The following is a 21,631-nucleotide window of genomic DNA, read 5'->3' as shown; positions in this document are numbered from 1 at the left end:
GGTGCTACACATGCAGTTTGCTTTTGCTGATTCTAATTTTTATTTATATTATTAATCTTTGACTCATAGGCCTGAATTTAAGGCATACAGGGCAAAGTGAACAGCAAAGAAATCCGGATTTACATATAATATAGTATACAAAGTATTTCTAATATTAAAATGACTTAACAAAATGCAGTATTTTACTTATAATTTGTGTTCTTTGGTAAATGCACAATTTTCCTATTTTAGGACAAAATGAGTTCTGACTGATTTTTTAGTGTTCTTCCTGTCTTTTTTCTTAACATTTTTTTTTTTTTTTTAGAGCAGAAATCCGGATTTACATATAATATAGTATACAAAGTATTTCTAATATTAAAATGACTTAACAAAATGCAGTATTTTACTTATAATTTGTGTTCTTTGGTAAATGCACAATTTTCCTATTTTAGGACAAAATGAGTTCTGACTGATTTTTTAGTGTTCTTCCTGTCTTTTTTCTTAACATTTTTTTTTTTTTTTTAGAGCAGTTTTAGTTTCGCAGCAAAATTAAGCAGAAAGTATAGTGCCCAGTACTCCTTTCCCCTACACAGGAATAGCCTCCCTTACTATCAACATCCATTCACCAGAATGGTACATTTGTTACAGTTATGAACCTACACTGACATGTCATTATCACCCAAAGTCCATAGTTTAAATTAGGTTTCATGGTTAGTGGTATACTTTCTGTGTAATTTGACAAATATATAATGACACATGTCCATCATTATAATATCACACAAAATTTTACTATTATTTAAAAATTTTTTTTGCTATTTTTTTACTATCATTTATAAATTTTTAATGCCGGTACCTATTGATTTTTAGATTTTTCTTACCTCAGAAGAATCTACTGAAACTGCTTTGTATTTCAGAGGTGGAGAAAGTCTGTTGACATTGTGTCCCCATGTTTATAGAATCAAGTTTGAAGTAGATTAGTAGTACTGTTTAGCAGGAAAGTCATGTGGGTATGATCTTACCATTTAGGCTCTACAAACTGATTTCCTGTGTTGCATAGAGTGTAGAATTTTATTTGTTTTTCTTGTATTTTCTTTGTTTTTCTTGTATTTTCTTTGTTCCATTTCCTTTTATGTTAATTGTGGAACATCACAATTATTTCCCTTGTAGTTGTTCTTATTGAATAATATAAAACATTTTACTAAAATTCCCTTGTTTTGATGACATACTGCCTTAATTACATTAGAACTTTCTTTATGAGCATTTGACTATTATTTACTAAGTAGGCTTTCTTATATTTCTTAAACTTTTTTTACTATTTAGTTTTGAGAACAAATTTAAAAAGTTTTCTTATGTCTCACCAATTTTTAAAAAATGCTTTTGTATTTTAAATAACAGATTTTTTTTTTTTTTTAATTCAATAGTTTGCTTGCCTAAACTGGATTTGAAGCAATTCGAACTGCTGGAGATCTGCCATTTCACAATAACACAATTGGAAAGAAAGCAGGTTTTCAAATAATGGAAGAGTCTAAGACCTCTAAAAATGAAAATCATGAACCAAAGAAGAATACTTGGGCTGTTTCTGAAGAAAGCAAAACAGTTAAAGTTATAACTAATCAAACTTTGAAAGCCAGAAATGATAAATCCATAAAAGAAATTGGGACCAGCTCTCCAAATAGGAATAGTAGTAAAAAAAATAAGCAAAATGATATTTGTGTAGAAAAAACAGAAGTTAAATCATGTAAAGTAAATGCTGCTAGCGTTCCAGGTTCTAAAGATTTGGGGTTAGTTCTTCGAGATCAAAGTCATTGCAAAGCAAAAAAGTCACCTAATTCACCAGTAAAATCAGAAAAGCTATCTGTTTCACAGGCAAAAGTTGAAAAGGCATCCAGTTTACAAGCAAAAGTAGAAAAATCACCAAAGTCACCCAGTTCACCAGTGAAAATAGAAAAGGCATCTAGTTCACTGGCAATGGTAGCAGAAAAAGCACTTAGTTCACAGAAGAAAGCAGAAAAAGCACCCAATTCTCAGATGAAATCAGAAAAGGTTCCCAGTTCACCAGCAGAAGCAGAGAAAGTGCCCAGTTTACTGTTGAAAGAAAACGTGAGACAGGCAGAATTACAGCACATTGGAAAAAAAATTCCAGTTTCCTTTACTTCTCTGGACAAAGTGAATATTGATGTCGTAGAGGGAGAAAAATCTGCTTTGGAAAACTGTCCACGATCTCAGAAGCAACAAACATGTACAGATAATACTGGTGATTCTGATGATAGTGCTTCAGGAAATGAAGACATATCGGATGATTTGAGTAAGTACAAATTAGATTATCCCACAAGTCACATTTTTGGAGGGATTTTTCCTGTATTAATGTTCTTTAGATTATCCCCAGATTGATTTTAACTAATTACAAAAAAGACATTAATAATATGGCTCTTTAAGCTAAAAAAGAACCTCTACATTTACTATGGTAGATAAAAAGCCTGAGCAAATATAAATTTAGTGGCTCCTATAGTCAAATATGTTTGCATCCCGCCCACCACTCTTTTTTGCCTTTTTAAAGTATACAATTTTGTGGTTTTTAGTATATTCACGAAGTCGTGTAGATATCGCCACTGTCTCATTCTTCCTTTTCATTACCCCCAGAAGAAACTCCATATTCATTAGCAGTTACTAATTACCCTTTCTCCTAGCCACTGCCAACCACCGATCTACTTTCAATGTAGATTTGCCTATTTTACATAAATAGAATCATGCAACCTGTGGCTTTTGTGTCTGGCTTTTTAAATTTAGCATAATATTTTCAAGGTTCATCCATGTGGTAGCGTATATCAATACATTATTCCTTTTTATTGCTGAATAATATTCCATTGTATGGCTATATCACATTTTGTTTATTCTTTCATCAGTTGATAGATCCTTGAGTTGTTTTTTATTTTTTGGTTATTATGAAGAATGCTGCTATGAACATTTGTGTGGATGTATGTTTTCATTTCTCCTTGAGATAGATAGATACATAGATTGATTATATATATATATAGGCATGAAATTGTGGAGTCATATGGTTTTTCTAGTTAAAGTTTTTTTGTGTAGTATAACACGTACAAGATTTACCATCTTTAACCATTTTAAAGGTAAAATTCAGTGGCATTAAGTACATTTACAATGTTGTATAACCATCACCACTAACTAATTGCAGAACTTTTTCATTAGCCCCAAAAGGAAAACCTATACTCCATTAAGAGTCACTTCCTATTTCCCCCTTCCCCCAGCCTGAGACAACCACTAATAGGCTTTCTGTTTCTGTGTATTTTCCTATTCTGGATATTTCATAGAAACAGAATCATACAATATGTGTTTTTTTTTGCGTGTGTCTGGCTTCCTTCTTTAAACATATTTTCAAAGTTCATTATGTATATATCAGTAACTCTTTCCTTTTTAAGTCTGATGCTTTAGACTGAATTGTGTCCCCTCAAAATTTCTGTGTTGAGGCCCTGACTCCCAATGTGATTGTATTTGGAGATAAGAGCTTTCAGGAAGTAGTTAAGATTAAATGAGGTCATAGAGTGGAGTCCTAATCTGATAAGATTGGAGGTTTTATAAAAAGAGGAAGAAGAAGATCTTTCTCCCTGCAAACTGAGGAAAGGCCTAGTGAGGAGGACACAGTGAGTAAGAAGGTGGTTGTCTGTAATCCAAGGAGAGAGCTCTCATCAGACGGCAACCCTGCTGGCACCTTGATCTTGGACTTTCTTGCCTCCAGAACTGTGAGAAAACAAATTTCTGCTGTTTAAGCCATCCAATCTGTGGTATTTCGTTATGCGGATGTGTCACATTTTGTTTATTCATTTATTCAGTGATGGACATTTGAGTCGTGTTGACCTTTGACTATTGTGAATAGTATTGTTATGAACATTCATATACAGGTTTTTGTTTGAATACCTGTTTTCAGCTCTTGTTTTATGAGAGTATTAATATCTCAGGGAACTAGTGTTCTGTGGAACAAAGTTTGGGAAACTCTACTTGATGTTATTTAGTTTTGATGTTTATTTTAGAAAATTAAGTGATTTTATTTTTTTAACTTAAAGAAAGATATATAGCTTTCTCTAATTATATTGGCAGAAATGATAATTTTGCAGGATTTGCTGATGTTAGTTTCCTTGTGCAGACCAAGTTGTATATATAGAAGAGAAGTTTGGGATATTGCTTTGCTAACAGTGCTTTTTTGTGAAACGTAGAAATAAAACTAAGATTTCACCATTTCTTTTACAGTTCTGTCGTAAAATTATTGAACTATTTCTTTGAATATTAGGACACAGTTGCAGATTGCTCATGGTGCATTATTGTTCCCCTGGCAATGATTTAAGAAGCACTTAGCTAACCTACTGACACTTCTATTTGAATCCTTTTTAAAATATCTTTATATAAGAGTTTGCCTTTCTGTTCTGTGCTCTTGGGTAGGAGCCACATCACCTCCAGCGGCATACTATTCTTTGTTTAGAAAATTAGATCAATAGAATTGACCGTCAGAGTTCCTTTAGATGCGTGCAGTTGGCTTTTGAAGGCAGAGTGGGGAGATTTGTTGATTATCTATGAGCATTTACTTTTAAAAGTGCTTTTAGATACATCCAAATTTATTTAACACCTATTATTTAATTAATTATTTTATTCATCTGTTAAGTCAGATGTGGTCTAGGCATTGTTTTAAAATCTGAAGGTACAAAGTTAAATAAGATCTAGTCATTGGCATCAAGGAATTCATCTAATGTAGGAGATAGATAAATGAATGTAAATTACATTGCTGTGCAAATGTGAGATAATAGAGGGTGCTATTATAGACTATAAAGAATGTCAGTTGTCTTCTGAAACAGGTGACACTTAATTTGAATTTTGCAGGACAGGTAAACATTACTAGCTGAAGTGGGGAGGGCCTTGTTGGTGGAAGAATCGGCGTACATAAAGGCATTGAGATTTGAAGTAACAGCGATCCATTTTAGCACATTTGGTATGAATGAAGTGAAAAGTGTTAGGGCAGGATGTAAGGCTACAGATACAAACATTATAGCTCTCTTTCTTGAGGTCTTAGCTTAAAGTTTCAGAGATGCCTTCCCTGACTCCCATATCTAAACTTGGTCTCCCTCTCAGTTACTTGCTTTTTTCCTTTATAACAGCGGTCCCCCAATCTTTTTGGCACCAGGGACTGGTGCTCCTATGAGAATATAATGCCTGATGATCTGAGGTGGAGCTGAGGCAGTGGGTGATGTTGGCGTTGGGGAGCGGCCACAAATATAGATGAAGCTTCTCTCGCCTGCCGCTTACCTCTTGTTGTGTGGCCTGGTTCCTAACAGGCCACAGACCTGTGGGTACTGGTCCTTGAACTGAGGGTTGGGGACTCCTGCTTTATTTCACTTACTACAACTTGGAATTGTATTTATTCTGTTTACCGCCTTCATGAAGGCAAGGACTGTGTGTAATACGCTAGAGAGTTTAAACTTTATTCTGAACTCTTTGAAAGCCTATAATCATTTCAAGCAAGAGAATAACATGACTCGATTTATATTTACAAAATCTCATTGGTGGTGGAATCTACTATATTCCAGGTACATATTGTTAGGTGCTGGAAATGCAAAGATGAAAGCACATAGTCTATGCCTTAAAGAGATTACAATCTAGTTAGTAGGTAGAGTAGCAAAGGAAAAATACTGATGTTATGAAGATATCCATGAGTTCAGTGAAAGTGAAGAAAGAAGGATCCTGGTATGGATTTGTGGTCTGGAGCATATATGTTCTTTTAGTTGCTACTGTATAGTGATAAAGTCACTAAAGTGACTTTAGTTAAGTGACTAATCTTTTGGACTTAAAAGAGCTTTTTATCATATTTACTTCAGAGATTCTACAAGATGGTTATGTTAACCTTGCATAGTGAGTCTAAGTCCTATTTGTCTCTTGATAGATTGGAACAAGATAGGCATTTGACCCATGCAGTCGATTTTTCTTTGTGACTTTTGATACCATGTGCATCTCTTATACTTATGTTTTACATAGATATGCCAACTTACACAACCAAGGAAAGAATATTTTTTTTGTGTATGTATTAATCGAATGTTTTTCTTTAATTTACTAGTTCTGATGATTGTAACTAAGTGATTGCTTCCTTTTCTAGGTAAAATGAAGAATGATGACTCTAATAAAGAAAATTCTTCAGAGATGGACTATTTAGAAAATGCCACTGTGATAGATGAATCTACATTGACACCTGAGCAGAGGCTAGGCTTGAAACAAGCAGAAGAACGCTTAGAAAGAGATCACATCTTTCGACTTGAAAAAGTATACTATGTTGTTTTAGTTATTTGGAGGAAGATGCATGTCTCATAACTTTTCTTTCCCAAGTACAGTTCTTTTTATTTTTCTTCTATTCCTAAAGCTGAGATAGCATTTATCTTTCTTTCTCTCTTTCCTTTCTTCTTCTCTCTTTCCTTCTTCTCCCTTCCCTCCCTTTGTTTAGCACATCCTTATATTTGTGAGTCTGACTTCATTCATTCCAGAGGTTCACAAACTGTGGCCTACCCTTTTATTTTCTTGTATGTGTGTTTTGTTTCTTTTAAATCGTGGTAAAACATACCAAGCCCCTTGTTTTTGTAAACAAAGTGTTATTGGAACACAGCTATGCCCATTTGTTTACATAGTGTCCATGGCTGCTTTTGTGCTATCATGGCAGAGTTGAGTTGAGTAGTTACTACAGGGACTATATGGTCCGCAAAGCATGAAATATCTACTATTTACTAAAGCATAAAATGTTTACTGAAATATTACTTTGGGAGAAGTTTGCTGACCGTTGATTTACTTACTTATCAGATAGATCCTGGGTGCTTATGTTCTAGGTAATGTGTTAGGCATTGGGAATATATTGGTGAAAATGGCACAGTTTCTACCCATTATCAGTTAACAGTCCTTTTGGAGTCATAGAAATAAATTAGAAAATACTGCATACTGTTTTAGACTTCTTCCTTCTCCCCTTGCTTTTTTCTCTTCTCCTTTCCTTTTTTTCCTCCCATGTTTACTGAACTTCTATGTGTTAGGAACTGTTCTAGCTATTGGTATCTTGAGTACTAATTAATTTCTTAACCTAGAAATACACATTCCTAGCCTTAACAATAAAAATACTGTGAGGTATTGAAGGAAAAAAATTATAAATTAATCCATTCACAAATAGGGACTTGGGATATTTGTGAGTATGCATGTAAGGAAATAGGTCCTTTCTCTTGATAAATAATGAAAGAAAGAAATGGTCAGATTTTGTATAGTTTAAAAAAGTGAGTTCATAGCTGAATTGAAGAAAGCAATCCTGGGTTATTAATAGAACTTATGACAGAGTAGTCACCTTATGAAAATAGAAAGGAATATCAAACAGTAGAGGCCTATAGTGGAAGAGAGAGTTTGAGCTGTGCAGATAGTCTCACGAGACCGTAGTTAGAAGTCTTTATTGCAATTTGCTATTTTATTTAGTTCTGTTTTTCACTTTCTCTTTCTTAAGCCTGGAATTAGTAGCTATTCTGGATCTGCATTGTTAAGATAAATATTGAGTGAATTCATGTGCTGTGATCTGGTGATAAAAAGTTGAATTAAGGTATGCGTGGCATTTTTAAAAACATGATACTGCTCTTTTGGTAGTTTTCTAAGTAGTATAAGACATGTAAGCATATTATAGTAATAGTAATAATAACAATATTGCTTGAAAACGAGATCTTAGACAAAGGAGTGACCAGCTTGAGCTGGGGTAAAGAGGCTTCAAATTGGAGAATGCTTTATAAGGAGATGACCTTGGAACTGAGTGTGAAGAAGTGACTAGTTGACCAGATGGATTGCAGAAGGGTGGTATAGGTAAATTATATGGAATGTATAAAGGAAATGTGAAAAATGTATTTTTAAGAAAAATAAGCAGAGAACTGGATGGTGGGAGAAGGAAGAAGTTGAGGTGGAATGGATATTTGATGTTAGTAAGAAAGAATGGCCTGGGGTGAAGGATAAGCTTGGAAGCATGGAAAACATTTTATTTCTTATTGAATTTAGAGAGCAGTAATATAAAACCAGTGTGCCAATAACCAGCATAGATGTCTATAACCCCTTTCTGACATCTCGTTTCTTGCGCCCTCCGAAATCTCTTTGTTTTCAATCTAATATACTTTTAGTTAACATTTTTCTTTACCAACTTTAGACACTCATTAATAATAATCTTACCAACTTGTTTGTTTATTTCATCAGGTCCTTTTGTTCACAGTGCATATCCATAGATTGTCTCATTAAGGAGTAAAGATGTAGATTTTTAACCCTTACCAAAGAAGGAATAAATCCAAACAATTAAACTTCCCTGTAGTGAGTGTTAAATATTGACTAGGAAATAGTTAGAATAGATTCTCCATGCCCAGAAATTATATTCTAGCTGGTCTACAGAAACTTTAAAAGTTTAGTGGTTTGTTTGTTAAATGGTAAAATAAAATGTATCTATAATAAAAGGATTTTAAAACATTTTTCATTTCTCTTCTGTGAAACTAGAAGTTTCACAATGGTAAGAACATTTTTGTCTTATTTGCTGTTGTGCCTAATACAGTACATTGCACGTAGTAGTTGGTCAGTAATTAGAGATAGTTTGCTTAGTGGTTAAGTGTATGGGTTTTGGAGTCACTGAGTTTAGCTTTGCCACTTACAGGTTGAATACCATCAGATAAGTTATTTAACCTCTTTAAAACTCATTGAAATGGAGTTAGTAAAAATGACACCTAGCTCATTGGGCTGTTGTGAGGATTAAATAAGATAATGCAAGTAAAGTTCTTGGCACAGTGTCTGAAATGTAGTAAGCACTAAATAGAAATTAGCTACTTGTAGAATTAGCTAATTATAGAATTATCAGGTAGGGCAATTTTTATTATTTTAAGGACATAAAAGTTTAAGGACTCCATTGTTAAAAGTTTTATCCATGGTCAGTTGAGATGTCATCCCAGGCCTACTAACTTCGCATTCAGTGTTCTATCAAGCTTTTCTTACTAAAGGAATCCAGATATATCCTTGTCTACTAACATTTTACAATTGAAAAATTCACATGAAGAGTGATCTCATGACTCTGGTAATAACCTCATTAATATTCATGGTTTAGATATTCTGTATTTATGCTTTCAACTCCTGAACCCAACTCTTTGTGCCTGTTCCACCACTCTTATCTTGAACCAAGCCAACATCATATCATTTCTTGATTATTGCAGAGTACTCATAATGGCGATAAGCAATTCCAGCTTTTATTTCTAATATAAAAGACAAATGATTCTTTTAAAATATTGATTCGGTCTTGTAATTCTCCGCTCAAAAACATTTAGTGCCAGAGTCCTTACAAGGGGCCTTGTGATCTGGTTCCCTTTACCTTTTTGTTCCGGTCATACTAAGCCTTTTTGCAGTTTCTCAAACACATTAGGCAGATTCTCACTACAGGGCCTTGCCGTTCACATTTCCATTCTCCTTGGAGTGTCTCTTTCCAAATATCCACACAACTAAATCATTTTAAGTTACTTTATCGATAAAGGAAGTATACTTAGTCTAGAATAGGGACAGTTCCTCTGAGAAAGTGATGACACTATTTTTAAAAAGCAGTTAACTGCCCTTCCTATATTCCTATTTATTTGTGCATTTGTTTATTTCCTATCTCCTTACACTAGAATGTAAATTCATAAAGACAGGGATTTTTATTTTGTTTATACGATTATGTCCAGCTCCTAGAACAATGTTAGATATATAATATGAGCTCAAAAAATATTTATTGAATTAAGGAGTAGTTTTAGTAGGAAACTAGAAAGTAGAAGTCTTTGTGAAGGCTTAAGTCATTCTCCAATAGGGACAGATTTGAAAGAATTTTTATACTAAAGAATTGGAATGTCTACTTTTAGCCGAATTTTCTTATTTGCATCTTGCCTTGGACAAATTATTTAATCCTTGCGATTTAGTTGTTTCGCTAGTAAAAAGGGGAGTCCTCATAGGGTCGGTGTAAAGTTTATAGATACCGAATACAAGATGACTATATTTATTTTTAGTCTGTGGCAGGACTCTTGCTAAATTTGGGGGTCAGATTTTTCAATTAAACAAAATCGTATATGTAATATTCCAAAATGAGGAAATCTTTTTGTCAAGAGTTGCAGCTTTTTGAAGTCTCTGATCTCCTATGATGACTATTTTGAAAAGGACAACTGTCTCTTGGGTATATAAGTACTGATTTGCTTGTTAAAAACTTATTCCTTCAGTGCTTATTTTTGTCTCTTATACTTACATAATTGTGTCATTCACATATATAGTCAAAAATTTACTTTTCTGTTTTCTGAGAAAGTACATTTTTAAACTTTTCTTTTCAGCGCTCACCAGAATATACCAATTGCCGGTATCTATGCAAACTTTGCTTAATTCACATTGAAAATATCCAGGGAGCTCATAAACATATAAAGGAGAAACGACATAAGAAAAACATTTTGGTAAGTTCTTATTACAAAATGTTATATTTATTTTTTGAATGGTAAAACTATATCAAATATTTTTTATTTGTGCAAGTAAAAATGTGATATTTATCCAGTCACATATTAATAACTGAATTGATTGTGTTGAAAGCTGTAACTGCCTTTTTTATCTTAGGTAGTCAGGAAGGAGAATCGTCTCAGAGACCTAAACATCCTAAACTATATTGATTCCTAAGCTTAAAATGGTCAGGTATAGTAAGTCCACCTGATGTTTATGAGTCCTTATGTGTTAGGTCTGGACAGTGGTGAATAAGATTGTCAGTTCTTGCTCTCAGAGTTTCTAAAGTGTTGCTGAAGGCATACACTGAGGAAATAAGTATCATGAGTATCAAATGTGCTAAGGAAGTATACTTAGTCTAGAATAGGGACAGTTCCTCTGAGAAAGTAAGATTGTGAGTTGAATCTTGAAGTAATAGTGTAAAAGGCAGAATGATGAGTAGCATAGAGGGGTAAGCTGAGAGCATTGTACACAAAAAAGCAGCGTGAATAAGGGTCTTTAAGTCAGGAAAAGACATGGCACATGGGGAACTGGAAGAGTCTAGTATGAGTGGGGCAAAGAGAGCGAAGGGGGTAAATGATGTGAGGTGAAACTGGAGAAGTTCAGACCATGCATGGCATTGTAAGCTTTAGACTTTGAGAATTCATAAATTCTTCGGTTATTTTTATTAGAACATTTTATCAACATAGATTTGAGAAGAGTGTTTTTTATTTTAAAAATTAATTGGTATATTTGCTATTTAAATTTTCTTTTCAAAGTTATAATAATATATTAACCTCTCTCTAAGTCACAGCTCATATGTCTTCTCTGAGAAATACTCTTTTATCTGACCTTCCTAACAAGTCTGGATTGGGTATTCCTTTTCTGCTCCCATAGTAACATGATCACAGAAACCTAACTCAGGACGTGTTTACATAGTGTAGCGATTAGCACATCTGCTTTACACGCAGAAGGTCCTGGGTTCACACCCCAGTGGAGCCATGGTCCATGGTCTCCAGTCATGCCACCCTGAACAATCCGATGTCTGATCTCGGAAGCTAAGCAGGGTTGGGCCTGGTTAGTACTTGGATGGGAGACCACCTAAGAAGACCAGGTGCTGTAGGCATAAAAAAACCCAAAAAAACCTAACACAAAGTATTATGTCTGCCTTTTTTTTTCTTCTAGACTTCAGTATTTAATATTCTAGAGATGGCAGGTTTAGTTTCTTATTCGTTTTTGTTTTTGCATTGCTTAGAACAGTATGTGCCACATAGTATGTGCTCAGCACATTTTTTCTTAAAAAAAAGAATACATTGAAGAAAATCAGGAACTTAGAAGGAAATTATTCAGATTTTACCAGCCTACTATATTGATTTAATTAGAGCTTTAGAAAATGTAGAACAGAGACAGAGGGGTAGTATAGGATGGTTATCTCTCTGAGAAATTTCAAGAAATGTTGAAAGATGCTGATTATTAGTTTCAAGAAGCTCAGGAAAGTCTAAACAAGAAACTTAAAAAGAAAACCACCCTATACTTGCAGAGTGTTTTAGAACATCACAAAAAAACAAACAAACCTTAAGAGCAGCCATATATAACTTCTACTTTTGATGAAGTTGGAATATCAGAGACTGGATTTACCTTATGCTTGAAATACCCCCGCCCCCACAAAAAAGGACAAAAATAGCTAGCTAACTGTGGTTTTTAGGCAATGAAGGATAGGCAGTGAATGGAAAACAAACGACATGATCCCAATGATTATTCCAGTTTGAGAGAGCTTCCAGGCTGTATTATATGCAGTGAAACCCTGTGGTCCCCAGAGTTGAGGAGATGGACTTGAGTCTAAGGTGACAGGAGTTTGCAGGACAGCATAACAAAAAAGAGGAAGCTCTGCAGAGCTCTATAGGCAGTCCCTTCAGAGTAGTTAGCCACAATACTAATTGGTGGATGCATTTAGAAAGCTTCCTGAAGCCAGGGAAGCAACCATCTGAGAGAACAGAGCTTAGTGCTCACACAGAACTAGGAACAGTATCGTCCCACTATTCAGACTGGAAAACCTCATACTTTATGGAGCATTGACGGGAGTACTCAGAAGGATCTTGTTTGAGTAGTGGAGAATATTTATCCCTAAACTAAATGTGGTCTGGTCTTGACTAAAATATTTTAAAAGTAAGACCCCAAAAGATAAACTGTTTCTAGGTATGTAATGTCATTATAGAACAAAGCTTGAGACTATTTATGGAAATACAAAATATTTATCACCCCAAAAAGTTCACATTGTTTGGCATTTAGTCAAAGATTATCAGGCATATAGGGAAACAAGAAAGTAGAAACCATGATGAGGAGAAAAATCAGGCAATTAAATTTGACTTTAAACTGATACAGGAGAATTAGCAGGGAAAGACATTAAGACAGTTAACTGTGTTCCTGATGTTACAATAATTAGAGACATGGGAGATATGAAAAGGATTCAAATCGAACTTATAAAAATGAAAGCTGTATCTTGGATGAAAAATACACTGGGTAGGGCTCTTGGTATATCAGGCATTGTAACAGAAAAAGTTAGTGAACTTGGAAGATATAGCAATGAAAACTATCCAAAATGAAACAGATTAAAAAAGAACTTGAAAAAACAAAAAAGAGCATCATTGAGCTCTGGGATAATTGATATATATGTACCAGTTCTATACAAACTCTTCCAGAGCATTTAAGAGGAGGAATGCTTCTCAACTTAGTCTGTGAGACCCACATTACTCTGATGCCAAAACCAGAAAAAGACATTACACTAGAAGAAAATTTCAGACCAATATTCTTTATGATCATAGTTGCAAAATTTCTAAACATTTTAGCAAATTGGATCCAGGAGTATATTTAAGAAAAAAGTAAGTCATAACTGTGTGGCACTTTATTCCAGCAGGCAGTGTTGGTTTAACATTAGAAAACCAGTCAATGTAATTCATGATATTGAATAAAAAACACTATATGGTCATCTCAGTAGATGCTGAAAAAGCATTTTTAAACACCCGGATAAAAAGTTTTAGCAAACTAGGAATAGAAGGGAACTTCCTCAACATAATAAAGAACATTTATAAAGAACTTACAGCTAACATTGCACTTAATGGTGAAAGACTGAATGCTCTCTCCCTAAGATTTGGAAAAAAGACAGGTTTGAAAATAGTGTAGCTGCTATGGAAAAAAAATCAAAAAGGAATTACCATATGATCCAGCGACTATTCTTCTGAGTATATACTCAAAAGAATTGTAAGTAGGGTCTTGAAGATATACTTGTACACCCATGCTCATCATAGAATTATTCACAATAGCTAAGACTTGGAAGTAACCCAAATGTCCTATCAACAGATAAATAGATAAGCAAAATATCATTCACACATGCAGGCATTTCATACAGCTTTTTAAAGAGGAAAAAAAATTCAGATATGTGACAGCATAGATGAACCTTAAGGACATTATGCTAATAAGCCAGGCACAAAAAGACAAATATTTTATGATTCTACTAATATGAGGTACTTAGAATAGTCAAAATCATAGAGACAGAATGTAGAATGCTGATTGTCAGGGCCTGGCAGAATAGGGGTAAGGAGGAACGGAAAGTTTCATTATTGGGTCTAGAGTGCCAGTTTGAAAGATGAGAAGAATTCTGCGGATGGATGATGGCAATGGTTAGAAAGCAGTATGAAGGTACTTAATGCCACTGAATCATACCCTTAAAAATGGTTACAATAGTAAAGTCTGTTATGTATATTTCGTTACAATAAAATAATTGTATTAAGATATGTCCACCCTTACCACTTGTAATCAACATGGTATTAGAGGTTCTGGTCGGTGCAATCAGGTAAATGAAGGACAGAAATCAAAGAAAAAGAAATAAAAACCAAGAAATAAAACTATATTTATAGACAATATGATTGTTTATGTAGAATATTCAGTGAAATCTAGGAAAGAGTTATTAGAACTAATGCATGAGTTTAGCAAAGTTGAAGAATATAAGATCAATATGCAAAAACCAAGTGTAATCTATATATAAAATGATATGTAAAACTTGTATAGAAAACACAAGAAGATCTAAATAAATGGAGAAATAAACCTTGTTCATGTTTTGGAAGAATCGATATTGCTAAATGTCACTTCTTTCCAAATTGTAGATTTAATACAATCCCAAACAAAATCCTGAATTAAAAAACTGATTCTAAAACTCATGGAAATACAAAGGCCCTAGTTTATAAAGCTGTAATAATTAAGGCAGGGTGGTATTGGCATCAAGTAGACAAATAGATCATTGAAGCAGAATGATAAGTCTAGAAGTAGGCCTACACATTTGTATGAAACTTTTTTCACAGATTCAAAGGCAATTCAATGGAGAAAGGATAGTCTTTTAAAGTTATGGTTCTAGACTAATAAGATGCCATTAGATATACAAAGATATACTAATTAGATATACAAAGAAAAAACTTTGATCCATACCTTTCACTATAAAAAAAAGAAACCACTCAAAATGAACCACGGACATAAATATAAAACCTGAAAGTCTAAAATTTCTGGAAGAAAACAAAATCTTGGTGACCTTGGATTAGGCATAATTTCTCAGTATGACGACAAAGAAAAAAAATGATTAATGGGACTTCCTCAAAATAGAAACTTCTGCTCTTTGAAAGAGATTGTTTAAGAATGACAGTATTAGCCACGACTGGGAGAAAATATTTGCAAATCATATATTTGGTAAATGATTTGTATCTAGAAGATATAAACAACTTTCAAACTCAGTAATAAGTAAGTAACCCAGTAAAAGTATGGGCAAAGATTTGAGCCAGTATTTTATTAAAGAAGACATACTGATGTCAAACACATGAAAAGATGCTCAACATTATTCATCATTAGGGAAATCCTTACACTTATTAGAAAGCTAAAATTAAAAAGACTGACTATACCAAGTGTTGTCAAGGATGTGGAGTAATGCAAATTTGAAACAGTACTGGTGGAAATGTAAAATAGTTCTACTTTTTTTAATTGAAATTATTTTAAAATTATTTTTTAATTGAAATATAATTGACATGAACATTATATTAGTTTCAGATATACAACATAATTATTCAAGATGTGTACATTTTGTGAAATGATCACCACAATAAGTCTAGTTAATATCCAGCACCACACATAATTACAATTTTTTTTTGAGAAGAGAGCTTTTAAGATTTACTCTCTTAGCCACTTTTAAATATATAATACAGTATTATTAAGTATAGTCGCCATGCTGTGCATTATATCCCCAGGACTTATTCATTTTATAACTGAAAGTTTGTACCTTTTGACTACTTTAACCCATTTCTTTCCTATCCCCACCTCTGGCAACCACCAGTCTGTTCTTTGTATCTGTGAGTTCAGTTTTTACTTGTTTTAGAGTTCATTTATAAGTGAAACCATATGGTATTCATCTTTCTCTGACTTATTTCAGTTAGCATAATGCCCTCAGGTTTCTTCCATGTTGTTGTAAATTACAAGATTTCCTCTTTTTTAATGCCTGAATAATATTCCATATACAGTTATATGCTGCATGACGTTTCTGTCAGTGACAAACTACCTATATGACGATGGTCCCATAAAATTATAATGGAGCTGAAAAATCCCCATCGCCTGGTGACATTGTAGTTATTGTAATGTAATGTGCTAACTCAATGCATTTCTTATGTGTTTGTGCTGCACTGCCACATAGGCAAGGTATAGCACGTAAATGGAGCAAAGTGTAGCTCAAAATTATATGTACAGTACCTTGTACTTGATAATAAAAGACTGTGTTACTGGTTTATATATTATACTACACTTTTTATCTTTATTTTAAAGTGTACTTTCTCTACTTATCAAAAAAGTTTGCTGTAAAATAGTATGTCGTGTTATGCTAGCAGCAGCCTCATTTATCTTGTGTTTGTTGCATGTCTTGATTGTATCGTTTTTTTTTCCTTGTGCTTGATTTAATCTTGCGTTGTTTAGTACAATAACATCCTGTACAGACCTGTAGCCTAGGAGCAGTAGGCTATATCATATAGCCCAAGGTTTGTGTAAATACACTCTATGATGTTCATACAACAATGAAATCGCCTATCAAGGCATTTCTCAGAACGTATCCCTATTAAGTGGTACATGACTGTATATGAATACCACATTTTCTTTTTCCATTCTTCCATTGGTCGATACTTAGGTTGTTTCCATGTCTTGCCTGTTGTAAATAATGCTGCAGTGAACATGGGGGTGCAGATATCTTTTCGAGTTAGTGTTTTCATTTTCTTCAATAAATAATAGTTTTTAAAAAGTTAAACATACAGCTAATGTACGATTCAGCCATTCCATTTCTCTGTATTTACCCAAGAAAAGTAAAAGCATATGTTCATATAAATACTTGTATATGAATGTTCATTGTAGCTTTAAGTGTAATAATTAGCCAGGAAGTGCAAACAAGCCAAATGTACATCAGTAGGTGAATGGATATACAAAAATTGTGGTATGTCCATACCACATTATACTATTCGACATAAAAAGGATTGAACTGTTGATACAAATAGAAACATAGGCAAATCTTAGAAAAATTATCCTGTGTGAAAGGCTGACAAAAATGGCATATACTGTGTGATTCTATTCACTTAAAACTTTAGAAAATGCAAACTAATCTATAGTCATTGAAAGCAGGTTAGTAGTTGCCTGAGTACAAGTGTAAAAGGGGGAGGGAGTGATTACAGAAGAGATATGAAGGAATTTTTACATGTAATTAATGTTTATTATCTTGACTATAGTCATGGTTTTATGGTTGTGTACATGTCAAAAATTAACAAAATTGTAAACTTGAAATATGTGCAGTTTATTTTATGTAAATTATATCTCAGTAAAGTTTTTAGAAAAGCAGTCAAAAGAAAAAAAAAAGGTAAGGTCACCCATAAAGATGTAGCAGTAGGGAATGTGGCTGACTCATCAATAGCAGCAGTAGAAGCCAGAAGACAGTTGAATGCTATCTTCAGAGTCCTGAGGGTGGAGGAAACTCCTGTCAACCTATATTTTTATACCCAGTGAAATTATCTAATAAAAATGAGCACAGAATATATTGACGGACAAATCAAATGAGAATTAACCTCCAAAAGACCCCCAGTAAAGGAAATGCTATAGGGTGTATTTCAGACTAAAAGAAAATGATCCTTGAAGAAACATGAGAGATGCAAGAAGAAATGGAGAGTTAAAGGTATATTGGTTGAATAAAATAACAGTACCAGCAACAATAACAATAGCATTCTGTTTGTCAGAGAAAAAAATACAGACTAGAACTAAAATACTCAACAAAAATAGATATAAGTTTGGAGAAGGTTATCAGTTAAAACTTTTTCAAATTTATGATTTAGGAGGAGAATAAAGATACTGGTTTATTTTAGATATTGTTAAGTAGGCATGCTGAAATACCTAGAGTAAGCAGTAAAAAAGTACGAGAGTATAGCTTCCAAACAAAGATTAATACAAGATAATGAAAAAGACTCCATCCTAAAGAATGGTCAAGGTGTTGTGTAGGGCAATAGGTTGATTGCAGGAAAAGCAAATAAAAAAAAAACTCAATAAAAATTTGTTACACATATCCAACAAGATAAACTATATTTCCAGTAAAAGAACTGTATAAATGTTAGATTTATAAGTAATTTATTGAGTACTTTCAGCCTCTGCTTTAGGCACTTTTTCTCTAGAGATCTAAAAATAAAGCACCATAACCTGTGGATGTAGTAAGATTCATAGGCACTGGAGGCAGGCACATAAGCAAATGGTTGAGAAATAGTGTGGTAAATGTCATAATAGATGGTTTTTAGAATATGATACGACAGCAGATTGAGACTTGCTTAACAGAGTTTGTATAGTGAGTCAGAGAAGGCTTAATAGAGAAGGTGAATAGAGAACCTTATCCTGGTTCTTAAAATTATTATCCAGGTAAAGAAGTGAGAATGCACCTTTATAGAAGAGAAACCATCATGTGCCAGAGTCACTGAAAGAAGAAACGGCAGATTGTGTTCAGGGAATAACTATTAGTTTAGCATAACTGAAGCAAGCTGGCAAAGTGGAGGATGTATATAATGGTAGGAAAAAGCCTGATCATGAATGAATATGTATACTGTATTAGAGTGTTTTGATTTTCCTTTGAGGTTTATGGAGCTTAATGATGTAATTTTGCAAGGTTACTCACCCTGGCATTAGTGTGAAAGAAGCCTTTGAAGAGTCTGGGTTGGGGATACCAGTTAGTCTTTCATGATAATTTAGTCAGGAAATGATGAACGGTTGATATGAAGTAGTAATTAGTGAGAATGGAGTTGAGATTAGAGCTTTAGGAGAGATTTGGGGTGTAAGTTTTAGAGATGGAAGCTTAGGATGTCTAGAACAATCACAAGGTATACAAATTGAGATGTTACAGATTGTGGTACCATTTGCTTTGAGGAAATACAAAAAGAAAAATGTTTTCCAACATACTGAGTTTGAAACCCTGGTAGGACATTTCAAGTAGAGATATTTATCAATCAATGAATATAAGGATGTGGAATTTAAATTAGGAGCTGGAGATTCAGAGTTGGTATTCTTCAGCATATTGAAGTCATGGGTGTTAGTGAGATCATCCAAAGGAGTGAGAACGTGAGAAGATCAAAGAATACAGATATTTAAAGGATTAGTAGAGGAAGACTGGGGAATGATCAGAAAAATGAGAACAGAAAGAGAAAGATATCACAAAAGCCGGAAGAAAGCATTTCATTTGAATAGTCTAAAGTGTCTGATAATATAGTTAAAAATCTAAGAATGTAAAAATGTCAGCTAAGGAAGTTTTGATAATCTTGGTAAGAGCAGTTTTTGTTTTAGAGCTAAAAACAGTTTTGAGTGAGCAGGTAAAAGAAAAGGTGTATAGATGCAACTTTCAGGAAACTTCATTGTGAAAGAAAGGAAGATTGGTAGTAGCAAAAGTGGCACACAGGATCTTTTTGTGTGTTATGGCATAGTGAAACTCATCACAGTTCACAGTTTTAATTTATTATTAGTTTGATCATTTAATTAATCTTTACCTCTCTTGACTGTAAACTCCATGAGGGTAGGGATTATATACATTCTTTTTTTTCCAGTTGTAATTCCACAGTGCCTGGTACATAGTTGCTCCATCATACTTGTTGACTGTTTAAATAGAAGTGGAATGAGCTTTGGAGTTAAAACTACATTTAATTATCAGTTCTACCCTGTGATTGTAGAAAGATATTAAACATCTCTAAGCCTCAGTTTTCTTATCTATAAAATGATGTCGATAGTGCCCACTTATGGAGGTGTATTGTACGAGTTAAGTGACATAATATCTGTAAAGCCCCTCGCACAATGCCAGGCCCATACTGGATACTCAATAAATGGTGGTGGTTGTTGCTCTTATAGTAGAGGTATAGAGTGTTTACTTGTTGAAAACACAAACCACTAGATGGGGCAATGTTTAAAATGAGGAGAATTGAATTGATGACCTGAGAAGGTAAAAGAGTTTTTTAATTCAGAGCACGCTATTAATGAATTAAGGGGAATGTTTCATTATGTTGAAAAGGAAAGACACTAAAGGCTTCACTGAATATATAACATTTAAGCTATACCTTCAAGGATTTGAGTTGGATTCAAAAAAGAGTGTCAAGGGTCTTTTAGGCATAGGGAGCAAAATGAGTAAAGGCATTGAGGCCCAGTGGCATATATAGTATTTGGAAGCTGGTGACTATTTAATCATGGATATCTGCCAAAAATGTCGGAGATAGTAGAAGAAATGATTGGAGGAGGGGCTGAAAAGGCAAGTTGAAACTAAATTGCTATATATTCCAAGTTAAGAAGGTGGTGTGTTATCTTGCTGGTACCACTGAAGGTTAAAAATTTGTGGTAAAATTTTTATGACATAAAATTTAACATTTTATGCAGAGATATTAAGTACCTTCACAATATTGTACAACCTCCTGCACTATCCATCTCCAGAACTTTTTCATCACATATTGAAACTCTATAACTATTTAACAATAATTCTTCATTCCTCTCTCCCCTTTGCTTCTGACAACTACTGTTATACTTTCTGTCTCTATGTATTTCACTGTTGTACTTTATGTAAGTGGAATCATACAATAGTTGTCCTTTTTGCTTATTTCACTTAGCATTAATGTCTTTAAGGTTTAACCACATTGTGGTATGTATCAGAATTTCCTTTTTAATGTTGAATAATATTCCATTCTATGTATATACCATGTTTGGTGTATACATTAATCCATGGATGGACATTTGAATTGTTTCTACCTTTTGGCTATGGTAAATAATGTTGGTATGAACACTAGTATAGAAATACTTTTTTGAATGCCTGCTGTCATTTCTTTTGTGTATATACCCAGAAGTGAAATTGCTAGATCAAATGGTAAATCTATGTTTAATTTTCTGAGGAACTGCCATGCTGTTTTCCACAGAGTCTGCTCTGTTTTACATCCCTGCCAGCAATGCACAAGGGTTCAATTTCTCCACGTCCATAAGACTCGTGTGTGTGTGTGTGTGTGTTGTTCATTTGTTTTGATAATAGCCATCCTAATCAATGTGAGGTGGTTTTTCATTGTACTTTTTGGTTTGTATTTTTCTAATGATTAGTGATGTTGAGTATCTTTTCATGTGCTTATTGTCCCATTTGTATATCTTTTCTTGAGGAATGTTCTTTGACCATTTTTGAATTAGGTTGTTTTCTTGTCGAATTTTAGGAGTTCTTTATATGTTCTAGATATTAATCCCTTATCATATGTATGATTTGCAAATATTTTATCCCATTCTGTGGATTGCCTTTTTACTCTGTTAATAGTGTCATTTGATGGACAGAAGTTTTTAATTTTCATGAATCTAGTTTGTCTATTTTTTTGTTGCCTGTGTTTTGTTTCATATTCAGAAATCATTGCCAAATCCAATATCATTAAGTTTTTCTCTTCTGTTTTCTTCAAAGAGTTATATAGTTTTGCTTTTACATTTAGATCTTTGGTCCATTTTGAGTTAATTTTTGTATATGGTATAAGGTAAGGGTTCACAATGCATGTAGATATCCAGTTTTCTTAGTGCCATTTGTTGAAAAGACAGT

At 33.6% G+C, this 21,631-nt stretch overlaps 1 protein-coding gene and 1 pseudogene across 8 annotated transcripts in view; both read left to right on the top strand.

Annotated features, from left to right (window-relative positions):
- Window positions 1–21,631, top strand: part of TUT4 (terminal uridylyl transferase 4) — a 103,349-nt gene that overhangs the window by 29,084 nt on the left and 52,634 nt on the right. For all 8 annotated transcript variants that reach the window (XM_025051918.1, XM_025051917.1, XM_025051916.1 and 5 more), the window contains exons 3-5: window positions 1,401–2,284; window positions 6,134–6,297; window positions 10,362–10,478. In XM_025051918.1, the coding sequence (XP_024907686.1) occupies window positions 1,495–2,284; window positions 6,134–6,297; window positions 10,362–10,478 (1,071 nt within the window). In that variant the 5' untranslated portion in view covers window positions 1,401–1,494. The remainder of the gene's footprint in view (window positions 1–1,400; window positions 2,285–6,133; window positions 6,298–10,361; window positions 10,479–21,631) is intronic.
- LOC112485986 lies at window positions 11,509–11,623 on the top strand (annotated as a pseudogene).

The sequence above is a fragment of the Pteropus alecto genome, unplaced genomic scaffold, assembly GCF_000325575.1.
Source record: "Pteropus alecto unplaced genomic scaffold, ASM32557v1 scaffold25, whole genome shotgun sequence".
Lineage (NCBI taxonomy): Eukaryota > Metazoa > Chordata > Mammalia > Chiroptera > Pteropodidae > Pteropus > Pteropus alecto.
Note: the sequence above shows the minus strand (reverse complement) of the source record. Positions and strands in the feature narration are given on the sequence as shown.